The sequence below is a fragment of the Platalea leucorodia genome (assembly GCF_965183815.1).
Source record: "Platalea leucorodia genome assembly, chromosome: 1".
NCBI lineage: Eukaryota > Metazoa > Chordata > Aves > Pelecaniformes > Threskiornithidae > Platalea > Platalea leucorodia.
Window position 1 is genome coordinate 121,360,454 of NC_138823.1, and position 23,735 is coordinate 121,384,188.

Sequence of the window (23,735 nt, forward strand, 5' to 3'; positions counted from 1 at the left end):
CTTACCTTTGAGCTGGAGGTCCATCCATAATAATATTGATCCATAAGATCTGCATGGCATTGAGAGGATTAGGAAAGTTCATTAATGTAGCCAACGAGATTAAAGTCAGTGCTGCTATACTCCTGTTGAAAGAATTCATTTTTATAACTGTCAGCATGGCACATTTCTGAAGATCCACTGATAACTGCTTTGTGATCAACACTTAACTGTTTAAGAGTACATACAGATTTTGACAGTGTGAATCATGACTGACATAAGCCTAACTTTAAAGGTAGAGCATGAATTCATTTAGAATACTCATCTTGACACAGTCCGTATTTAAAACGGCATTGTTTTGGCAATAAAAAGACAGCAAGTTTGCATCTTAAAAACCTCCCAAACTTTAAGATAATGTTTCAGTCATCACTCACTTTTACCTAATTGATTTTTCACTGGGGAACTGGGTCCTGTACTTTTATTGTACCAGAAGCGGAACTTCTAAACATGGTTTTGAAAAACAAACTGCTTTTACACTTTTGATGTAAACACAACTGCTCTGTGTACCTGTCACTAGTTTGACTAATCCATCAAGGCAAGGTACTACCCAAGCTCTCTAAAAATACCTACACCACCCGTCATTATTAGCAAGATGAGAAGGCTAAGCAAAAGACTGAAAACAGATTAACTGGTTGCAAGCTTGGCATTAGAAACCTCTCTAAGCAAGTATGCACTAATTGCTTTCAGTGCAAGATTAAGTGGTTTCATAACCAATGAGAAGAGAGCAAGGCTTATAATAATTCCGAATTTAGCACTATACTGAACCCTATTATGCTCTCCCTGCAAATAGGGGGGCGGGGGGGGGAGGGAAGGGAAGTAACTCATTCATCAAAAACCTGAGGCTACCATTCCCAAGGCTAACAGGCAAGCACTTTCCTAGAATAGCTATGCTTAGTTATTTTTCAGAAGCAGATTTCTAGTCTCCTGCTAATGCAGGACACTAGTCAAGACCGAAAGTATATGACACTTCCTACGATTTTTATGCAAGTTTTAAGAGGTTGGTGTTTTCTGGGTTTTGTTGTGTTGGGGGTTTTTGGTGTGTTTTTTGGTTTTTTTTTTTGTTGTTGTTGTTTTTTTTGTTTTTTTTTTTTTTTTTTTGCTTTTGGGGTTTTTGGGGGGTATTTGGCATTTGTGGTTTTTTTTGCAATTTCTGCAACTTTATTCAGCCACTCTCAAATGCCATGAAGGCTTCAAAAATGTACATGAACAACATGGCGAAGAGGAAAACCATGCTCCTGAATCCAGATTCAAGAAGATAAACTCACAAAATTTTTGAAACTAAGGCTTAATGAACTCTTGTCTTATGTACACATGATACAGTCAGCACAGGGATCCCTATATGCAAGAAAAGGAAGTCAGCTTCACAGAGCTAACTCATTCCCCAAACCAGTGTATGGATTACAGAGAAACTAACCTCCCGTTTCCCTCCATTTGATATACATGTTCTGGTTAAGGAGGGAATGACTACTAACTTCTCCTTTAAACAAGGACCCAAAGGTAGCTATGCTGTTTCTCTTCATCCTCTCAGTTATCGACTTTTCACATCTTAACAGGAAGAACTGTGACAAAGTTAGATCTCTGTTTATTGCACTGTTTTCCGGTTCTTTAAAAATGAAACAAGCCACCAAATACAAAATACTGAAAGTTCAAAACCATAGCATATCAGCATCCCATGTGAAATTTACAATGTTTACATGAATTTATGCAGCATCTACTTCATGATGCTTTAATTCTTTCACAATGTAGTTAGAACCTTCTAATATTGTCAGCTTTTCAAACTTACGTGCTCAGCTGAAATCTAACAAAATTTTTTATGTTATTATAAATTCCTTTACCCTCTTCAATTGCAGACCTGCAATTAAAAACAAATATAACATCACTAGACAAATGAGACTACTGCCAAAAAAGCTTATAACAAACCAAAACCACTATGACTTTAAGCAGCAATGCAAATGTCAAGAAACAAATGGAGTTGAGGTTCTTACAACTCTGGCAGTCATTGTTTTTCAACTTGACTATGAGATTAATCACAACAGTTATTTTTCCAGCTGCTTAACTTTCATAATGAAATGTCAATATTAAAATCCCCTCCTTGTTCAAGATTCACCATCATCCTTGATGAGACCTTCCAATTCAAGTTAGATAACTAAAAAAAAATCCCAAACCCAAAACACACGCACTTTTACAAAACCACAGAAATATAGCATGACTTTAGAAGACCAAGTATTCTTACTGCACCAGAATGAAATACGTATACACCATCTTCTCAACCTCTAGCACACGTCACAACTTGGCTATCACATTAACACAATTACAGCGGTGTTTTCTAATGCCTAAATCAAGTCTACTCTGCTGCAAACAAAACCGATTTCTTTCTTCTATTCCCCCAATAGCCAAGAACAACAATTAATCAGCATTCTTTTTGTAATTTTTAAGAAAAAAGGATTAAAGGGATTGGGGGAAGGATGTAAAACTATGGGAAGCTCACACATTTTTTTCCCTTAGTATTCACCACTCTTTTCACTCTCCTATTGAGAGCTTTCCTGATGAAGTGAGCAAAACTGGGTAAAGCATTCCAGCAAAAGCCTCATCAAGCCCAAGTAAAGTTAAGCACTTACCACAGATGTCCTTCCTATGTACTCTTCTGAGTATTTTAAAATTATTCCCTCCTCTCTTTTGTTTTTGCACAACAGCACATTGCTGTTGGCTGAATTAGTAGGGAAACCTTTTAACTCTCAGATCATCCTCTGACATACTGCTACCTAGGTAGATTGTCTTATATTGTACTTCTACATTTCATTTCTTCCCGAGGGTTAAGCATCATACTTTCAGACAAACTGAAGTGTTCCGAGATTGATGCATAATTTCAAAATGAAGGCTATCTCACTAGACAGCAGTCCAGCTCTGCCAACAACCACTACCTTCAAAAGTCAGATGGATTAAATTCAAAATAAGATAAGTTTAGCTATGCTCTCTTTGCAGTACACCAAAGAAGAAAATGAACAAGTAACAAATAGCTGGTTACCAGAAATTGGTAACTTACTTTCACCTGTGATACTTAAATAGCTTATATTCCTTTCCTTTTTTGAAACACCACATTTAAAGTGTTGAAATTTTACACATAGCACTGTGTAAAATTTTTAAATTGAGAGGAATGCTCTCCCTAATTTTTACATAAGATTTATGCTTCTGAAATAAGAAATTAAATGAAGATAAATCCTATTGACAGCTAACTGACTCAGAATTTCACCTGTTATGTTTCCAAATATACTACTACCATAATTCTACCTGGAGAAGCAGAAATACAGGTTAGTTTTTATAGTACATACATGCACAACACCCTTTGTTACTTACATCTGACCTATGTACAATACCAAAGTAGCAAAAGTCTAAATATGTAAATACATTCTTATGCTATTATTAACACACATAAAAAGACAGAAATGCTTAGTTGCCCCTTGTACTATTATCTTCCCATCTCTTTTTTAAGAGTATAATACAGGTAATCACCATAAAGATGATTCTCCTGTCTTAGCTGAGAACTCGTTAACAGCTGCTACACTTACAAGTTCAGGGAATTTCTTTTGGTTTTAACCCAGGCAACATCTCATTAAAACTATATAGCACAAGGTATGTACATAAATGCCACCTACATTATTGTCTGAAAATCATCATCCACGAGGATCATATCTGCTGCCTCTTTACAAACATCTGTTCCAGTTTGTCCCATTGCTACACCAATATCTGCAGCCTTCAGAGCAACAGCGTCATTCACTCCATCTCCTGTCATAGCTACTACTGCACCATTATTTTGCAGGGACTAAAGAAAAGAAAGGGAAAAGAGCTTAAATCAGGGATTGAAATAACCCATCCTATAAAATTACTCCAGATACAAGGTTGGCGTTATCACCCTGCCCCAACATGCCCCCCCCCCCAATTTCTTCTAATTCCACTGTAAAATCCTAAAAAGAAAAATGCAGCTGTCTGTATTCTAATGTATTTTTATACAAGATTTTAGGTTAAACTTCAGTTCATATATTCAGACAGCCTTAATTTTAAAGCTAGGGTATATAAAATCTGCCTTTAAAAGAAAGTAAAAAACTCTAGAGAAAGAAAGAAGATACTTTATTTACATTTCAAGATTATCACCCTCTTATAATTCTCAATATATTCCAACTGTCTCAATGTTTTACTTCCTTTTACTTATTGTTGCTGTTCTGATTATTCCAGTTGTTACATTGAGTATGTCCCTCTTTGCTGCCTTCTTTTGTTAACTTCTGAATGGAAGCATTACCTCAGACACAGCTTGATATTCATGCCCTTTTATCCTGTTCTGAGAAGTATCAGAAATATGGCTCTTTCAATTTCCTAGTCAATTCAACTGCAACATGACACACAATCTCAATTAACCCCCAGCTCCCTACACAGAAGAAAACATGATGTTGCCTACCAGCAGCTGCCTATCCCTTGTGGGCACTATGCATTTTTCTAGGTAATATTTTCAAATACACTTCAGTTCCAAACCAAATGCATTTCTGGTTTCGTCTTGACACACTGTAGCACTTTATAATTTAAGTAAAAGCATCACAAACAGTACCCATAGCAACAGTTCAGCATTCGAGCCTCTAGTAAGACATACCTTTATAATTTTCAATTTATGTCGGGGACTGGCTCTGTAAAATACTGCAACCTGTTAAAAGCACAATGAAGATGTAGTGAAAATTTGAGAAATGTAAAGAATTGCACTGGATTCTATAAAATGAGAGGATAAAAAATATTATCTAAGGCCAACTGTACTCTTGTTAGCTATAAAGTTGAAGCACCAGTGAGCTGTGTTTTTAATAGAGTGAAACCATTAATTCTAGCGAAGACGCGAACTATGTTCTGGTAAACAAAGTTGGTGCTACTTATTTCAAGATAGAATATGCAGTTTAAAAACCCTCTGAAATTGTGAAGCAACTGAGTTATAATGGCTTGCTGTAGCCTTCCTGACTAAATTCATGGAGGCAATTGCCATGCTGACTCTATAAATAATGTCCTTTTCCCTTGTCAGCAGTAGCGGCAAGCTACTCAGGACATTTCAATTTTACTAGGTTTGTGTAGCATATTAGTAACAGATTGAAGTTTTAAAGCTTATTAATAAAGATTCCAGCTAGGAAGGAATTATTATTTTTCAGCATTTTTTTGCCTCTTGTCTTCTCTGTGAATTGAAATTTGAGCACGTGGAATTTTGTTTTCCATAAACTCCATACTGTTAGCATTCACATCTATTTTTCCTTCTTAAGAAGCTAGATAAGAAGTTCTCAACAGCCACTTTAGACTGTACACAGATATCAATCTTATTGGTTGATTTTAATTAATTCCTACTAAGATTTTAAATAAACACCTAGAAAACTAATTGGGTCTCAGGTCAAATATGCACAAAGTAAATTTGTAACTATTTCAGTTATTTAAGGTGGACAGCACTTAAGAACAAGTATTACCAAATAAACCAAAGATTACTATTTGCCACACAATTCTTTTTTTCTAAGTTTGTTTTTGTGAGTCACCAAGGAAAGACACAAAGCTGACATGCACATTTCTTGACTGTAAATATTGGCTTTTGGCTTGCTTACATCAGACTCAAGCATGCTGCAGTCTAATTTTGCAGTCTTGCAAACAGAGCAGCATTTTGATGCATAAATTTTGCAACATAGCCAAGCCTGAACCTCAATTGCATTTGATTATGCCTTCACATTTACAACTTTGACATTGGCTAACACATTTAGTTATTTAATAACTAAAAAGTATTAAGCAGTAACTTAATAAGTAGACCGTTTGAAAATTCTCAACCAGTGACCTCAGATCGATTAAAAATCATTAAACATACAGACAGCTCCGCTTATGAATTACAAAAGGATGGACTGTCTGAATGTGCAAACTGTAAGGTTATATACATGAGCTGAGCTACTCAAAGAAATAAAATGGTCTTACAATACAAAGGTGATGATGCTCACTGAAAGTGAGAGGTGGCAAAATGAAAGTTCCAATATAGGCATTGAAAGGTAAAAACCAAATTGAATCGTTAAAAGAGACAAAAGTAATCAACTCAGTAAAAAGACAACCGTGCAAGTTGGAAGAAAAAATTTCATACGGTCATACGTCAAACCGAAAGATACTTGTTTGATCTGGGACAGCTTCTGTATTTCTGTACTAAAAGCCTCTGGTAATTTGCTGTATCACCTACATGTTATTTGTATCTCAGAAATTACATTTTAGCTTTCCACAGGTTAAAAAAAAAAAAAAAAGCATTTCTCAATATAAAAATATATCCTTTACTGCTTTTCAGTAAGTAGTATATAAAACCAAACCTTTGGTGTTATTTGAGAAAGCTGCTGAATATCCAAATCGTCTATTTCTTCTCCAGAGATTGCCTGTGAATTTTTGGAATACAATCCTAGTCGACTAGCTGGAAGTAAATAATAAAGAAGGTATTTTAATAATTTACCCTTTTAAAACATTAAGTACTCAGTTTTATTATTTTTTAAACTTATTTTCTGCAGCATTTCAGATTTGAAACTCTTCAGATCTGAACTCGAGTAACAAACACATGCTACAAAGTCTATTGTAATCAGATGTTTATTTCTTTAGACTTTTTAGGTCTAGAGGTCTGTACCTCATTGTGTCAGATGGCATATAAACACAAAAGCTTAGTCCTCTCTAAAGAATTCACAGTTCAAAAATAACAAGACAGACAATGAAAAATGACATGGGGGAGACAAGGAAAAAAGCCCTCTGAGAAAGTACTGCTAGTTTTATGTGCACATTCAACTTTTTCTTTACCATTCTGTATGTAAAAAATTCAATATCTGGCTAAAGAACCCGTACTTTAATGTATTATATTGTAAAATACAAAGTTAAGTAATTTGTTTAAATATTTATTAATAGTACTCAAACTGCAAATTTAGTTATATGGACAGAACTGTATTGGCTAGTATTAAAGAGCCATATCGATCCTAAATACTCATTGTCACCAGCTATTTTAGTTTCTACCTGTTGCTGTAAGACAGGCATCCAAAGCTGAGGACAGTGAGAGTGGTGTTGGGGGTATAAGAATCAGAAATCAAGCATATCTTATAATAAAATACAGTAAGAAAATACATAGTCTCAAACAGCAAAAGTCACACATTAACCAAATTCAAAAAACTACAGTTTAAGCTAAAACCAAAGTATCACTTCAGGCTAGGGTTGTTGGGGTTTTTTTTCCTAATTCCACTGTGCCATATTCAACATACAGAAGTCACAAGTGTTAAAGACTTAATACCCACACTTCATAACAATTAGCTAGGCATTGCCAAAAGAGAAAACAAGTGAAAAATGAAAGGAAGTGGACTATTCATACCAATGGCCACTGCAGTCTCCTGTGAATCTCCAGTAATCATTTTTATTGCAACTCCTGATGTGATAAGCGTAGTGACAGCTTCTTTTACACCAGTCCGTGGAGGATCGATTATTCCCACAAGCCCCAAAAAAGTCAGTTGTCCTAACTCAGGACCAGAAGCTAAAGCCAGAACTTTTAGGAGACAAAAAAATAAGATTTGAAATTAACATTTACATCAGCATTTAAAACAACTGGTAATATCTGTTTGTGAAAATGAAAACTAATGGCATACAACTATATGTCTGCATATTGACCAAAGGTCTCAGTGCTGAAAACATTTTGAGTAGCTTCATTTATCCAAGTATTCCACTTGAAATTAATTAATCCCAAGATGATGTTCAGAAATGAGACCTAACTGAACTAGTAGGCCAGCATAAAGCAAAGGGCGGGAACTGCAATTTTTTTTGTTTGTTTGTTTTTAAACCATGGTAGCAATGTCTTATCTTGAGTATTCAGAATAGCCTACTTATGTATATTCCTGTCTCCCAAAGAGTATTCTTTTTACCAAATATATGTATTCCAGGTTTTAAAGATAACTTTCCTATTGTTCTCAGATTAAAGTGTTTATACTTTCACTGTGTGGAAAGAACGGCATCTAGCTCTGTGCTTTCTCTGTACATGCACCATCTTTTATGCAAGAGGATGAAAGGGAGGATCAGTTAATGTATTTTTATTTTCTGCTTTTTGTTTTTTTTAGAGAAGCAAATTTTATTGAGTACATGCTGAATATTTCCTGGAATGTCTTTTACAGTAGAAATTGTAATTCAAATATATTTAAATGACATTAGAGTTGTAAGAGAAAAGCAAATTTACTTTTTTCAAAACACTACCCTGGATGTTTTTTATTTGACAGTGGTCTGAAGCAGACAAAGAATGACTGTCCAAACAAAACAAGCACAAAGGGATGCTACTCCTGGCAAATCCTCTCAGTTTCTAGTAATTTGCATCTTGGGAATTTCCTGAGCCCCACAGTACCCATACCTTCACATTGAAAAGCTGTGGATGGACTTAGCAGTCTAGAGGTCTCCTTACAAAGGCCAAAGAAAGCCAGCCATGTACAATACTTGCCCACAATCACCTATCAATCATCTTGTGAAAAATACTTTCAGATGTATTTAAAAATCTACACACTTTGTTAAAATAAAACGTAACCCTAATGGCATCTTCTGACCTGCAGTCAGTTGTGCTAGTCTAACTCACAAAGGTGTCAGGACCCAAGGTAACAGAAAAATAAACACATTCACATCTTAAAAAATGCACAAATTCTGTAATGAGATAGGGAAGCTATTAGGTATCGATGTACTGTTCAGTTATGGTCAAATGCAAGCAATGTCAGGAACCAGCAGTGCCTTTTCTCACCCTTTGCAATTTAATCATGTTATACAGGCCTTAGGCAACAGCACCTGTTTTTCCACTCCTCCATTTTAAAGAAACACTAAACAACCCAGTGGCACTTACTGAACAAAAAAAAGTCTTAGTGCTTCTTTTTTTCTTTTTATAAGCAGTGTCATTTACAAAAAAAAAAAAAAAAAAAAAGTTATTTTGAGACACTGAAATTGTCTTACCCCTAAGTCCTGCAGAGCCCATAGATGTCTTCTCTTGCTGGTATTGCTCTCGCTGTTGCTGAACAAGAGGTAGTGTCTGCCCCTTACAGTTATACGATGTACAGTACCTAATGACTTGTTCATAAGCACCTTTCATAAAACAAACTTCAGGTTTGTCCTAAAAGGAAAAATAATTGTTGTGTGCACATGTGTATGCATATATAAATATATACACACGCAAGTACATGCACATGCAAGAATGGCATGTCTTTACTTCTCTAAAGAGAAGAACATAACATAATCAGAACATAACGCAAATCAAAGTTACATTTCTAAACCTAAAAATCTGTTCTTTTGAGTATTTCTATACAGTGTATGTTCAAGAGCGGTAATGTCAAAAGAGCCAAGCTAATAATCAATATCTCATTTCAGTAGACATCATACACATCAGACACTCTGGGTCACAGTTTATAGACTAAAGAGGCCATGCAAAGGACAGAAATGAAACCTACACAGAACATTAGACCTGAAAGGCCTTTGGCTCATCATCTGACCAGCTGCGCAGGTCATTAAGCATCACCTGCACCCTTGTACCGTGCCTAACAACTCTAATATTTTCCAGATAGCTAGCTAGCCCTGATGATAGCACGGGACGAGAATCCACCACCTACCTTGAACACAACTCCAATGCTAAATCAACTGATCCTTTCCCTTCCCCCCTTTTCCATTAAGCATTGCTGCCTCAGCTCAATTTCCAGTCACTGATTCTCATCTTTTCTTCCCTGTTGGGCTAAAAAGCTCTCTTTTAATGTATCTGTTTTCTCTCTCTGAAGGTATTTATGCACAGTAGTCAAGTTACCTCAATCCATCTGATAGGCTTAACTGATAGAGCTCTAAGTTTCTAATCCCACTGCATTTTCTTAGACTTCAAGTAATTTATGCTCCCTTTAAAAACTGTTACCAATTTTTCAACAATCTTCTAAAAACGCTGATAGCAAAACACAAACACAGTAAATCCTTACATGGATGAAAATCATATAGCAATTCTTGCTCACTACTCTCTATACAGACAAGGGTAATACAACCATATTATCCGTATAGAGAAAAGCAGTCAAATGCTTTGTTTCCAAAGCAAAGATTTTACTATGACACTTGAACAGTGTCAGCAAGTACTAGGAAGTTTTCCATAAATCCAAGATAAGCTCTGTTGTTGCACATATTATCTAGAAGGTTCCAGTTATCAGACTGGCAGTGACCATGTCAATATGTGTAACAAAAACATTCAGATTGGTCTAAACAAAATATGAACACAAATATGTATGTGAAAGCACCAGAAGATAGAAAAAGAGGTTAAAGAATGGTTTGTATTGATAATCCAGGTCACTGCTGACATCAATAAAATCTGTCAATACTGGGGAACATGCTGTCTGCATCAAAACTAGAAAACCTGTGTTTTCAAACACAAGAAATTTTACTATTGAACATCAAAGCATCTTCTGGCTCTTAATTCATTATGTAACTACGTAGCACTGAAACAGCAGAAGGTTGGCAGAACTGCTTTAGATGTTTGAGGAGGTAGGAGACAGAAGAAAAAAAACCAGCCAGGTATACATTCAAAGTCTCAGATATCAAAATACTTAAAATAATTTCCCAGTATGCCTCTTATGGAAAGAATTTTTTGTGATTCTTAATCTCCACTTCAGAGCTTGAAACTAAAACTGTATCTATTATCAAACCATATTCCCAGGACTGTGCACTACTACCAGCCTGCCATAACTTCTGAAGTGAAAAATGAGGCTATTAAACAAGGTAGATAACCATTCTACAGAGCCAGTGCACAAGGAAACAGTGATTGAGGTTCACCTGCTGTGTTCTGTGAACACATTTAACAGCCATCCATTTTTGTTCTGAGCTGAAGGGATATTCAGCCTTCCTTATGTAGTCTTCCTGGACTCCATCTAAACCCATCTGTATAAAACAGAAGTACCACCACAATGTCAGGACCTTTTCTTTTCAAACAGCTATGCAATTTGTTGACTTGTTGGGACATCTTAGTTAACAATCATTATTTAGTTAAAAACCAGTTTCATCTCCAAAGTTGCTTTTGAGCACACTGTTACAAGTTTAGACAAACTTCTGACAAACTAGCACTGAAAGAACCTAGAAGCTTCTCTCAGGCTTCAACATAAGTCAGAGCATTTACCACTATATACTATCTTTGATCCAAGGATCTTGAAATACTTTGTAGATTACGACCATCCACGAACACAAGTCTTGCAATGGCTAGCAACGTAGCTCTTGGTTTGACAAAATACATTTATTACCCCAATGCATATTTTTTATCATCTTCTATGTAATTTCTCTGTTAGGAGGGCCTACAAAATTGTAACACAAGACTGTGGCAAAGTCTGGAGAAGGCAAGTCACTGATTTTAAGTTTGAGTAACCCAACCTGAAATGACTTTTTTTTTCGTGAACAGAATCATCCAAACATTTAATCTGAAACTAACCATGAAGACTCCAGACAAAATGCATTTCATTTCAAATGCTGTTCTCCCCACCCTTGATGCAACTCACAGCATTCCATGCTCTACTCTTAAGCAAGTCCAAAAGAAAGTGCCAATTAAAGAAGATGCAGAAGCAGCAGCCTGCCATAAGCTATTCTTAGTACTTACAGAGCTTCACAACTCCTTCACTACTTCCCTTTCCAGCAACAGAAGTGAAAGACTCCTGTTCTTCTCAGTTTCTATGGGTTCTTGCCAAAATAACATCACTCTGGTCCTTTCCAGTCAAAGACTGGGGACTTGGAATGAGTCTCAGCAAGAAGATAGATACATCTCAGGCCTCAGTTACACAGGGAGAGAAAGACTGTAAAGCATTCATCTTTCAATGTTTTTCAGTTTATTTACCATTACAGGGAAAAAAAAAAAAAAAAATTCAAGTGCTAAGATGCCTTGCCACATTTCTCAGTAGCTGTAATGGGTGTGTCACAGCATTATAAAAAAAAAAAAAAACCAAAACATTTAATCACAATGTCCACAATTCGAACTACCTGTGCCCCACACTTAAAGGGCACTATAAATGCTGCAGTCACCAATACATCAGTTATCACCTTCTTACTGCTTCTGATGAGAACTGGGAAAGAGACAGCACAATCCATATTCAACAGGCAAATTAGCTTGTGGCAGGTAAAAAGACAGTACTAAATGCAAAAAGACGAAAATAAATATTTTACTTCAGTTCTAAATAATTCTCTCATCTTTCAGAATGCCCAAAGATTTCCAACAGATAAGAAACATAGGAGATGAGCAGTTGCAACACAAATCTAGGAGCCTCAAAGGAGAAGAAAATGAGGGGGAAAACAAACAAACAAACCCAAAACAACAAAACCACAACTTATTTCTACACACTTCCCACTTGCCATGAATCCAAAAAGCACCATCAAGTACGCACCTTCATAGCAAGCGCGATTAAAGCCCCTTCTGTTGGCTTCCCCATTAATGTGTTGTTTCTAATCAAAGCATCATTGCACACACAACCAGCCTAAAAGATGAGGAAGGAAAGGGGAGAAAACAGAACACAAAGTAAATGCCATACGAAGTTCTTGTGCTGCATCATCAATTAAAACCTCTCTGTGCCAAGATCTTACCTCAACAATTTTGCTAATGGATGGGTTGTTATAACCATGAATAACTTCACCATCGAGCATCACTTCTCCAAACCTGTTATAACCTACTCCAGTAACCTGCAAGACAGCCAAAGGCAGTATGCAATGTCATGTTCACCAGGTTCATAAACTGTTTTAATCTCAGCTTTTAACTATGAACTACAGAAGATTTTAAAAAGGCCATTCATAATGACTGATTTTACTTAATGTGAATGGATTCTCCTACTCAGCTTCTAATGTAGCAGGTACTAGATTAACGAATAAAAACTCTGATGGCAAGTGAGTTCAGTGAAATATATTAGAGACAAATTTTTAAAAAAAGTAGCAATTTTATTCCTTAGCATAAATAAATGCAATGCATATTGTTTCCTTACAGTATTAGGCATGCTTTCTTTTTTCTTCTTTCTTTTGCTTTCTAATTTTTTCCTCCTATTTGTCTTTATCCTGGTTAATAATGCATACCCCCTGCAGGGGAATGGAAGTACAGAGCAGAGTCCTACTTTCATCCAGTAAGAAGGAAGAGGAAAAAAAAAAAAAAAAAAAAAAAACATAGTTGAACAGCCTCTCAGCTGAGACCTCAGAGAAGTGTTAAAAATAGTAAAATTGTATTTTTAGTGCATAAAAACCAGGCATCCCACTATGATCCTAAAAAAGTCTTCATGTCTACAGCATTAACAGCCAATATATTTTACAGCCATTTCAAGTTCTCTTTCAATTAGGAAAAAGGAGCTGATTTGACCCAGATGTAAACAAATTGTGCTAGTAGTAAAGAAAAAGCAATTACAGTATTCCTACAGAATTCTAAGAGTAGAAAAATAAATACCAGGACATACAAGTAAACGTAGGTAAATAATAGGAAAGAATAAGAAAAAATGCTAGTATTTATGCTTACAAAAGTCAATGACAAGACCCTCTGTTAACTGTAATGTGGAAAAAAAAAAAACCCTGATCAAGAAGAGTTTGAGAATTTAAGAACTTGTTTAAAACACTCCCATGAAACCACATCTAGTTCCACACCTTGCTGCTTTTCCATTCCTGCTGCTTTTGCTTCTCTTTTGTGCATTTACTTCAGTCTTTGCAGCAACTCCCCAATCTCAACCACCACTGTTTCATGTCTTGCTTCTACTTCCAACTCCATCCGTTACAAAGAAGCACGAATGACATACTCAGTATGAAGGGTTCACGCAATAAATTGTCTTTTAGCCAAAAGCTGGATATCCCCGTTTTTAAATGTTTGTAACATGCAAATTTTATTTTTATGCACCTGCAACTTTCTGTACTGAAGAAAAACATAATCTCTCAACTGGTCTTTGTACTGTATCTCAGCATCTGTCTTCTATTGTGACCTACAGCCATCAAGAGATTTAAGAACTTAACATACTATACAAAAAATTCTTCTGTAACCAGAGAAAGCTTGGATAGCACAGCTCAAAAGTTGCAATACTAGATGAACTGAACAGAATTAGCTGGAAGTTGAGGAACAGGAGTTTGGTGCAACAAATTTACACTTTCTTAACTGATGCTTTACCTGCGGTATAATCAAGCATGTTTCAGCTGATACACACAACAAAGTAAAAAGGAAAATAAAGTCTAACCATCTCACTACATACCTCAGCATGCTGCCCGTCTGAAGTAAAAATATGAGTAACAGTCATTTCATTCTTTGTCAGAGTTCCAGTTTTATCTGAACAAATTACGTTGCAACAACCTGAAATAACCAATTAACATTTATAAGACAATGCTTGTTTAGAACAATGTAACTAACAAGAGCAAAAGTATTCAAGACAAGCCAATTTCTAGAAATACTGCAGCTGTCTTTGTGAAAAAACAAAACATGATTTAACAAAGACAGCCAATTTTCAACTACTAATGAATAGCTGTACAGGGTTTTTCACAAGTTTGTCCAATAAATGAAAAAAAAACTAATTAAAATCCCAAATTCACATCTCATCTGAAATGCTTCCGTTCACTACCTTTCCTTCATTGTATTCCACTGTATCTCAAATTACATTACTGAAATCTCAATTGTGACTTCTGGTGAGGAGGAAAGCTAAGAGCCTGCTTTACAGCAGTCATTCTTCTTTATCAAAAAGTGCAACATCTGCCTAACACTAGCCACAACACTTCTGTCACACAAGTGTGACCTACCACTAGACCTGCAAATTTTAATAAGATTGAAAAGATTACAGAAACATGAAATTTGTATATACCTTTTTAGCTCAGGAAAACAGTATTTTGAAAGAGTATTGCATTATCTTGACATTTTTGGACATGACAGCAGGAATTACAAAAGCAACAAAAAACCTTGCAACACTCTGCTAGAGGCTTTGGAAAAAATATTTCCAATCTTCAAATGCAAAAAGAAATTCAAATGCAGCAGAATTATTTAACTCTAGTATTTTTATTTCTTTTCCATGTCCTGTGCTTTACATGTTTCATGACTGAAACAGTGTACAGAATGTTTTTAAGCTTTAATGTTTTTAAATTTTTTTAAGTTTTAATATGAGCAGCATAACATCCTGAAGGTGCATTATGATTACAAAGCTGTTTCTAATATTCAAATTTGGATTTGTTTCCAACTGTCAATATCATTCCTAAATTTACACCAAAAATCTAGTTTAAAAAACATTTTACAGGTCTTATTTAACAAGAACATCTTACGGCAAGCAAGTATAAAGAGTACTCCACACATCCAACCACTCACACAGTCTACAGTATTGCTAGTGTGGCATACTATTAAATGACAGACTGCTTATTTCAGTTAAATATATAAAAAAAAGGAGTTAGAGGGCCCACAAAAACATATACCTGAATTGTAACTGTGTAAAATGCATTCAATTTAGAAATGTTTTAAAGATACCACCACATTGCTAGCAAAATAAGAATACCTGCTTTATTTTAACCATTAGTCATCAATATTTGTGTTGATTTCCTAACATTTGTATCAAAATACTATCTCTAAGTTAGTCTAGTCATACCTAAAGTTTCAACAATAGGCAGTTTTTTTACAATAGCGCGTTTCTTCACCATTCTCATCACACCAAGGGCCAGCGTCACTGTTACCACAATTGGGAGTCCTTCAGGGATTGCAGCTACAGCCAAACTGTAATGAAAGTAAATATACAAATCTTGTCTTAGAACATCATATATGAATACACAGTAACGATGCATTTACACTTCAGAACATCGTATCTGTAGCTATCTGTTCACTGAGGTTAAAAGTGAAAGGAAGCAGCTGCCACGTGATTCTAGTTGCATACCATTCATTACAAGATACACACTGAAGACTGTAACAAATGCAATAACTTAGACATTTCTACTCATTACTTATGAAAAAGTAAGAAGAAAAGTTGGGGGGAGGGAGAAATCAATTGTACATCTGTTTTGCCTACACAAAACACTAATCAGGACTGTGCGAAGCAGCCCAGATTGTGAAGAGTAAGTGCAAGTGCAGTCAGCACTAAACAGAACTGGGAAATGCCACCACTTCAAGGGACCGCTGATCCACAACTGTTACTTCCAGGTCAGGATGTGGCAGCAAGCTAAGTGCCGGAATGGCACAGAAGGTCATTTGAGGAAAAATAAAAACAAAAACAAACCACCAAAGCCAAACCAAAAAACCCCTTATAACAGTGTAAACAAGATCACAGTAACTCAAAGATGCAGGTCCTGGTGCTTTTCTTCCCAACCCCGCCTTCCCAGAAGGGTAAATCTCCAGAGTCTGATTCTGTCATTTAAAGAAACACTTCTGCCTTATGCACTGTCCACATAATTAGCAACACAGCAACTTTTCTAAGAGTGCATAGTTAGATCATCTAAATTCAGTGTTATTCTCAGCAGACAACACCCTGGAATTAAGTTTCCATAATATGCTAGAAAATGAGCTAATGAACTACGTGACACAAGGCTTGTAGTAACTTAGTTTTACCTGATGCCATTTATAAAATTACATTTTCTTTATTTACTCAGTGACAGAAATTCAAACTGTATAACTCTATTGTCTGTTTGCAGATGTTCTACAAGGCACTCAGAAATCACCACACAAATGCACAGTTTAAGAGACTGACAAGAACATACTGTATCATTGAGTATGAATTTTCTTTTTTTACAGCACAAACTCCATTTTCATTTTGAATTACTTATGTGAACTTAAAAGCAGAGTCTGTATGTAATGCACAGTCTACACTATTTAAAACAAAAATCTTACCTCACGCCAATTGTGAACATATCAAGTATATGCTTTCCTTGCAACCAGCCAACCAGCATAATAACTCCTATAAAAAAAATAGTCGTCAGGATAAATATAAAACCAACATGCACTGTAGCCTCATGGGGAAAAGAAAAAGAACTCAAATAGCCAAAACCAAGCTTATCATTGTGCTACCTATAAAAATCTATTACTTCTTTCACTGTCAAAGCGTGATTCCATTAGTATGGTAAAGGTGAAGAAAGCTTCTGCCAGTCAAGTTGCCTAATCACACCAGCAGTGAGGTACTCACTTATGCACACCTTGAATCAGAATACAAGACATTGCAATTCAAAAGGAAGCATTTAGAGGACAAAAACTAAGTCAGAAAAGTATGTTTGCAGGAAGAAGCAAGTAAACACCCTTATGATGAAAGTTATGTTGCGTTAGTAATCTTCATATGATTAGTGGCATGAACTCAACGTTACCAATACAATGAGGAGTCAAAATATTTAAAAAGAGAGAGATAAAGCCCCTCTGTTTCCCCAAGCCTACATGTTAGTTTCAGTTACATAATAATCTGTAATTCGTTTACATAAATTCTCTTACCTATTATACCAAAGGAATACAAGGAAAGCTGTTTTCCCAAGAGATCCATGCTCTTCTGCAGAGGTGTCTTTGGAGCCTTGATGAACAGTAAACAAGCAGCAGTTAAGCACAGGTTAAAAAGCATGAACTGTATCACATATCACTTCAGATACGCAAATTTCAAGACACTGTCAGTGAGAAAGATGCAGTTATACCCTATGTTTCCATATGTTTACTTTGTGAAAACAGACTACTCTGTTCCATTCTTGGGTAGAATTCAAGAAGATTCAAGAACACTTCAATGAAATGAAAAATTTATTAGAAATATTATTCCAGAGCTTTGTGATGTCCACAGCATATCTAATAGAAAAGGTCATATCAGAGATTTTATTTAAAAAAAAAAAAAAAAAAAAAATCATGCTGACTAAAAGCCACTGCACTTCTTCCAAGACCAAAAAGTTCTTGGTAAGAATAAAACTGACTTTTCAAGACAGAGGCATTAGAGCCCTGGAAGGCCAATTATGTCTCAAGACAAATTTGTTAATCAGCTGCAGAAAATTCAGTTTAGCCAAATAGAAAACTATGGAAATATTTAGACAATCTAGTACCAAAAAAGGTATAGAAAGGAGGAGGGGACATGAAGCAAAAATTTTAATTAAAAAAAAAAAAAAAAAAGGAAAGTGGCTTTTTACATTGGATCCCAGTAAATTTGGGGTTTTAAATAGTAAAATATGGTGGACTACAGTATAGAAAGCATGGCAAAAAAGGAAGATCGGGTCAGTGTAAAATCAACTTTGTTCAACAAGTTATGAAAAAAGTGCGTAGATTCTATATCAGAAAGCTGGTATCACGTTTGATTCACTCTTACCTTCAAAATTTACTTTTAAAATGAGATTACTGTAATATAAACATCAAAAATAACCCCACAATACTCTGGTATTTCAGAATGTTGTTGGTGTAGAATGCTCACATAGAGTGTTTTTTCTTTTTGTTTTGTTTTGTTTTTTCATTAATACTTACACTTGTTACAATACAAACTAAGTACTATTGAACAAATTATCGTATTTTCCTCAGGTGTATTAAAGTGGATTCCACTTTGGTGACAGGACAGCAGTATTCCCTTGAAAGGTGCAGTAAGGCACTGCAGCTAAAAACATGAGGTTGGTGATGCACTCCTGCTGACGCATTTAATACCCTTACTTGCTCTGTTTTGGCAGATTTCAGAAATGTATATATCTGGAAAAAAGTGCTGCCTATACTATGCCTGATCATGTCCTCACAGCTGGAGAGGGACTGTCTCCTTATGATCCTACATTGGTCAGGCAGCCAGAGAAGAAGCTAGAAGGCCCTAGATGCACAAAGCACTCAAGAGTCTGAATTCCCATGTGAATCAGTGTACTGCAATAAAGAAAAATCACTGTGGGACTTTGGTATACAAGAGTCAAAGGGAGTTATAAAAGGCTAAGGTGGAGATCGTGAAGCAGCAGGAGACACATGCATAACCGAGAAGTACACTGCTAATCAAGGCAAAACATAGTCCTGTCCATGCAGCACACAAATCTGTCATACAAATCCCTTTTGCCCAAACATAGTTCCACTTGAAAAAAAAAAAAAAATACACTTCCACAAATTGCAACAATATTTGTTCCACTTAACAGGTTCAGAATATTATTTTCACAGTTAACATTTTTAGGTCAGCTATGGATATTTTGTTGCACTGAATTCAATTACTACTTTCACATTCAAGAGCTAAGATTTGTTTCACTAGAGGAAAGAAAAATATTAAAAGCAATGTAATTAAGTTTAACTAAGGTTCCTATGGAATAAATTCAAAGTTTTAATGAATGAAATATATACTTACAAAATATATGTCTTTGCTTCTAAATATTCACTCTTACCTCTTCTGCTTGCATCATTTTGAAAACCTCCCCAAATTCAGAGTTTTCTCCTGTTCCAATAACTATCCCCTAAAAAAACAAAAATAAAGCCAATTCAAATCTGAAGTTTAATTTTAATGTTAGTGATTGCTCTTGACAGCTTCGACTCAAATAGTGGGCAAATGCCACTTAGCCTGCTACGATTCTATTAGCTTTGTTTATAAAATTAATTCTTGGCACAAGTAAGAAATATTTTTGCTAAAAAACATTTTGCCCCTGTGAAACAAACTGCTATTCTGTGCACTGCTAAAGTATTCAGCAACTACCAGTAACAAAACTCAAATAGGGTAACATCTAACACTAGCCAAAACTGTATTTTCAGTTACAGATTTTTCGAATGCGTGAATGTAGTTCTAGAAGCAAAATACCACATCCTAGACAGAAAAGTTTCACATCATCTGCTACCTATAAATTTGAGCTCTCCTGGCCCTAGATTAGTTTTCTTTTTAAACCGGTGTTCAAAAAAGCACCAATCAGAAAAGCTCTGCAGGGGATTACAGTAAAGTCTTCCGTATTTCCAGTAAAAATTTCTATTTCTATTCCATTTCTATTGTTTCAGAAAACTCAAAATATATGTAGTCATTAAACTACATTTCTCAATTGATAGGTGAACTTTAAAAATAAGAGCTGCCTTCAAATAGTTGAAACATTGAAAATATTCTTCCCTATCAACAATGATTTTACCTTTGCTTTTCCACATCTGACCAATGTCCCCATGAAAGCAATATTGCTCCTAGAAGTAAGGTCTCCATTGGTTGCTGCTGGCTGAGGAGCTGTAGATTTAGAGCAAGGAGCCGTCTCACCCGTGAGACTGGATTCATCAATAGAAAGGTCCACAGCCTTTGAAAACAAAAAGCATGGACTAGGTAAAAAGCACGACAATCTTTTGTAAGTAGCTGGAAGTTTTATTAGACGTTTCCCAATTTTCACGATTAAAAATACATCCAATTTATTCATATGGTAAGAAGCCATGTCAATATCAAACATATTTTAAGGATCAACAAAGCAACAAGCACTCCTACAGAGTATTGCAGCAATGCAACAAGCTCTCACTTTGAAGAGTCAAAGTTTACTCATAAATTTATGTTCATGATTGGTTTTCTATAAAACAGTCAAGAGGTTGCAACTGTGATGCATTCTGTCACCAAACACAATAATTAACTGGGAATGCAAGTGTACATACATATTATCCTCTCGACTCCTCTTCTGTCCACTTCCTCCTATCATGGTCCATTAAGAACTCACTAACAAAAAGCATATTTCACAGTGTTTTTTGTTCAGAAAGTCTCTATAGGGAAAATGCTATTCAGGTAACAGTCAAGTAGACTAGAGGAACAGAAGATGCCTTCTTTTGTTTTAGGTTTTAACTTTTGTGGTTTTTTGGTAGCATGTGGAGGCAGGTAGACAAGGAAAAGGTAAAAATGAATGATTCTGTATTAATCAGCTGACAGATAAAGAAAATAAGATTTGTGTTCTATAAATATAATCCAAACAAAAAAATAACATCAAAATATAAATTGAAGAGAAATGTCTTTCCTCAACTGACATCAATTCTTACATATTAATCTACTGACTTAAGTCTCGAACAGAGTCAAAGCATGAGTCATTAAATTTAAGTAAAATAATTTTGCACTATTAAAAAGTATAAAACCACTATTGGTGACCATACCACTAAACTTCAAGATAACCTTCTCAAGAAAAACAGTATTAAAGAATGTATAATAAAACTCAACTGCCAAAACTCTTTGAAAGGATATCACTTACAAAGAGTAAATAAGAATCAGTTACATTGCACGTGGTACCACCACACTATAGCAGATCGCTCCAAGGTTCAAGTTAGGGTTTTTCTGGCATTTTGGTTTGGGTTTTTTTAAGTGGCACGATAACTGTGATGCACTCCAGTGCTAGCTGGACAACAAAACGAACACAGGCTACTAGATCAAAAATAATTTAGTCAATGTTAAAAGAGGATAGTACCTTTACTAAAGTGCTTTCTGATCAGTCAAATCCCTCTAATTCCTGCTATTCTCTCAAATAGTTACCAGTGCAGTACCCATTTTTAAAAGATGGATGCTGTATCAATAAAGGAAAAGGGACACTTGTCAAAAACTGCAATGAATCTTTCAATCAAAGCCATGAAGAATTAACTCCAGAAAGTTCTATAGTGATTTTGTATTTGTGATGTGTTCCTCAGACTCCAGGCTAAAACAGGATGAAGATGCCGCTTTGCTACTGTTCAGATTTAGCCATGAGCTCTGAAACATTTATCATCACTACCAAAAGGAATTGTGTTCAAAGCCTACACTGTTATAGGTACGTTAGTTCTTGATATAATATTCTGGCTTTAGAGAAAGTACCATAAAACTTGATGGACCGCTCATTGACATACAGAAAACTTAGGCCAGAAAAGGTCTTCAAATACATTTCAGAAAACGAGATTGCCCCCATAAGATTAGATCAGCGAAGAAACTTCTCATGTATATGAAAGGCTTCAGAAAGTCAACAATGCGTAATTACTATTTCTACAATTTTCTAGGACAGCGTTAATCAGAATATGCTGAAGAGATCTAGTTCTTTATCCGAAAAGATGATCTCCATTTAATTTGTTTTAAAATCCGCCACCCCGTAACAATGCCCAGTAGAGACAAAATGAAAACAAGATTACATGGTCTTATTTTCAAATGATCTGCAAGAGTAGTTGAGATAAAGATGGCACAAATTTTCACCTGGTGTAGGGCTACAGCCAGCTGAGAAACTCCTAATTCCCTTTGTAAGAGGTCATAGCATGCTATAAGCTTATGAGCAAGAAAGATGCAGAGATGCAGAGACCATACAATTGCTGAGGGAAGGAAAAACTGTTTGGAGTCACAAAAACCAAACCCACTCAAGTATTAACTACACTACAGGGGCTAACAACAGATGATCCAGACAAATTTCTCGAGAGCGCCACATATTTTCTCACAAACTAGCTCATTCAGGCTTTGACTATAAAATGAACACTGATTAATCCAGTATCAACCATGGATATACTGGATATACAGCTCACCATATCCAGAAATTACTTTAACATGATAGATAGCCCAGATACCGGGCAACATGAGGATGCCCAATCTGACAGAAAAGTACCATGACACTATTGAGCCAAAACAATCAAAAGCAAGATGAATATATATATACACCCCAATTCATTTTTAGAGAATCTGCAAGTACCATTATTTTGCTATTGCTTCAACTCAGGCACTTCCAGCAGTGCTAATACCATGAATCAAATATTTAGTAACCTAGAAGATATAATGACACACACTGATAAAAAAAGTGTCAGAAAGAAAAGATTACCCTGGCACAATTTCACCATTTCTTTTTAATATTCCATTATCACAGAACACTGAACCTATACCCTAAAGCTTAATGCAAATAAAGACTTGAAATCACCTGCACCAGCTGCCAAAATATCTTATAATTCAGATTGAAAACAATTATTTTACAACTTGTTTCTGAGAAAAGTACTCAACTAAAATTTTCAAGAATGCGTTACTACATAATATCAGAAAATTCCTTCCTTGTATGTCCTGTAATCAGAAACTACATATATTGTTAAGAATGCACAATTACATTTGGGAACTGAATTATTTCAAAATTTCTCTCTATATAGTTGTGAATTCCAAACAATAGCACTTATTGCACTTCAGTGTTCAGTGGCTATCTTCTCTTCCCCTCTGTTCCACAAAAACAAAAAGTTATTAAATATTAAAGCAATATCAGGTATATACCTCAAATAATCGTAGATCAGCCGGGACTCTGTCTCCAACTGACAGGCAGACTGTATCACCTGGGACTAAATCTCTTGCAAGTGTATGTTCCACTCTACCTTCTCGTACACTGTAGGTAAGAACATGAAGAGCATAAGAACATCTTTTCTGGCATTTTGTCAAATAAAAGCATTCATACTGTTGACTACACATTGCAGTGTTACTGGTTTCAGCAAAATACTGTTTCTATTTTGCTGCTTGTTTCTTAGAAGTTACACATCAGTCATATCATTTGAAGTCATCAAAGGGGCAACAACGTGGAGTAATTTTTTAGGCCCATACAACAGTCTTTAAAATGAGCAAAAACAAAGCACATTCTGTGTCAGCATAACAGCTTGGTATAAAAGGCAGTAAGTTCAGCAAAACCTTTTTCTTTTACTCATTTCAGATTGGATTTAACATAACTTAGTTTAGAACAACTCCATACCAATGGCATTCTGGAGGCACAAGTTTACTAAGCTCTTCAAGAGATTTTTCTGATCTGTACTCCTGCAGAGAAATTAAAAAAAAAAAGGCAGATAATGTTTTTAAAACAGGCAAAAGTTAAAC

At 35.5% G+C, this 23,735-nt stretch overlaps 1 protein-coding gene across 7 annotated transcripts in view; it reads right to left on the reverse strand.

Annotated features, from left to right (window-relative positions):
• ATP2C1 (ATPase secretory pathway Ca2+ transporting 1) overlaps positions 1-23,735 on the reverse strand; it is a 52,745-nt gene that overhangs the window by 5,843 nt on the left and 23,167 nt on the right. For 5 of the 7 annotated variants that reach the window (XR_014228941.1, XM_082319205.1, XM_082319203.1 and 2 more), the window contains exons 7-24: positions 23,614-23,675; positions 23,148-23,256; positions 20,062-20,217; positions 19,339-19,407; positions 17,462-17,537; positions 16,874-16,940; positions 15,645-15,769; positions 14,277-14,374; positions 12,649-12,744; positions 12,453-12,542; positions 10,864-10,968; positions 9,022-9,178; positions 7,418-7,588; positions 6,387-6,484; positions 4,676-4,726; positions 3,690-3,856; positions 1,820-1,888; positions 6-122 (exon numbers count right to left, since the gene is read on the reverse strand). Coding sequence is in view for 6 of the 7 variants with exons in the window: in XM_082319205.1 (XP_082175331.1) it covers positions 6-122; positions 1,820-1,888; positions 3,690-3,856; positions 4,676-4,726; positions 6,387-6,484; positions 7,418-7,588; positions 9,022-9,178; positions 10,864-10,968; positions 12,453-12,542; positions 12,649-12,744; positions 14,277-14,374; positions 15,645-15,769; positions 16,874-16,940; positions 17,462-17,537; positions 19,339-19,407; positions 20,062-20,217; positions 23,148-23,256; positions 23,614-23,675 (1,883 nt within the window). In the remaining variant the exon portion in view is untranslated. The remainder of the gene's footprint in view (positions 1-5; positions 123-1,819; positions 1,889-3,689; positions 3,857-4,675; positions 4,727-6,386; positions 6,485-7,417; positions 7,589-9,021; positions 9,179-10,863; positions 10,969-12,452; positions 12,543-12,648; positions 12,745-14,276; positions 14,375-15,644; positions 15,770-16,873; positions 16,941-17,461; positions 17,538-19,338; positions 19,408-20,061; positions 20,218-23,147; positions 23,257-23,613; positions 23,676-23,735) is intronic. The other 2 variants (XM_082319208.1, XM_082319207.1) reach the window with 2 other exon arrangements.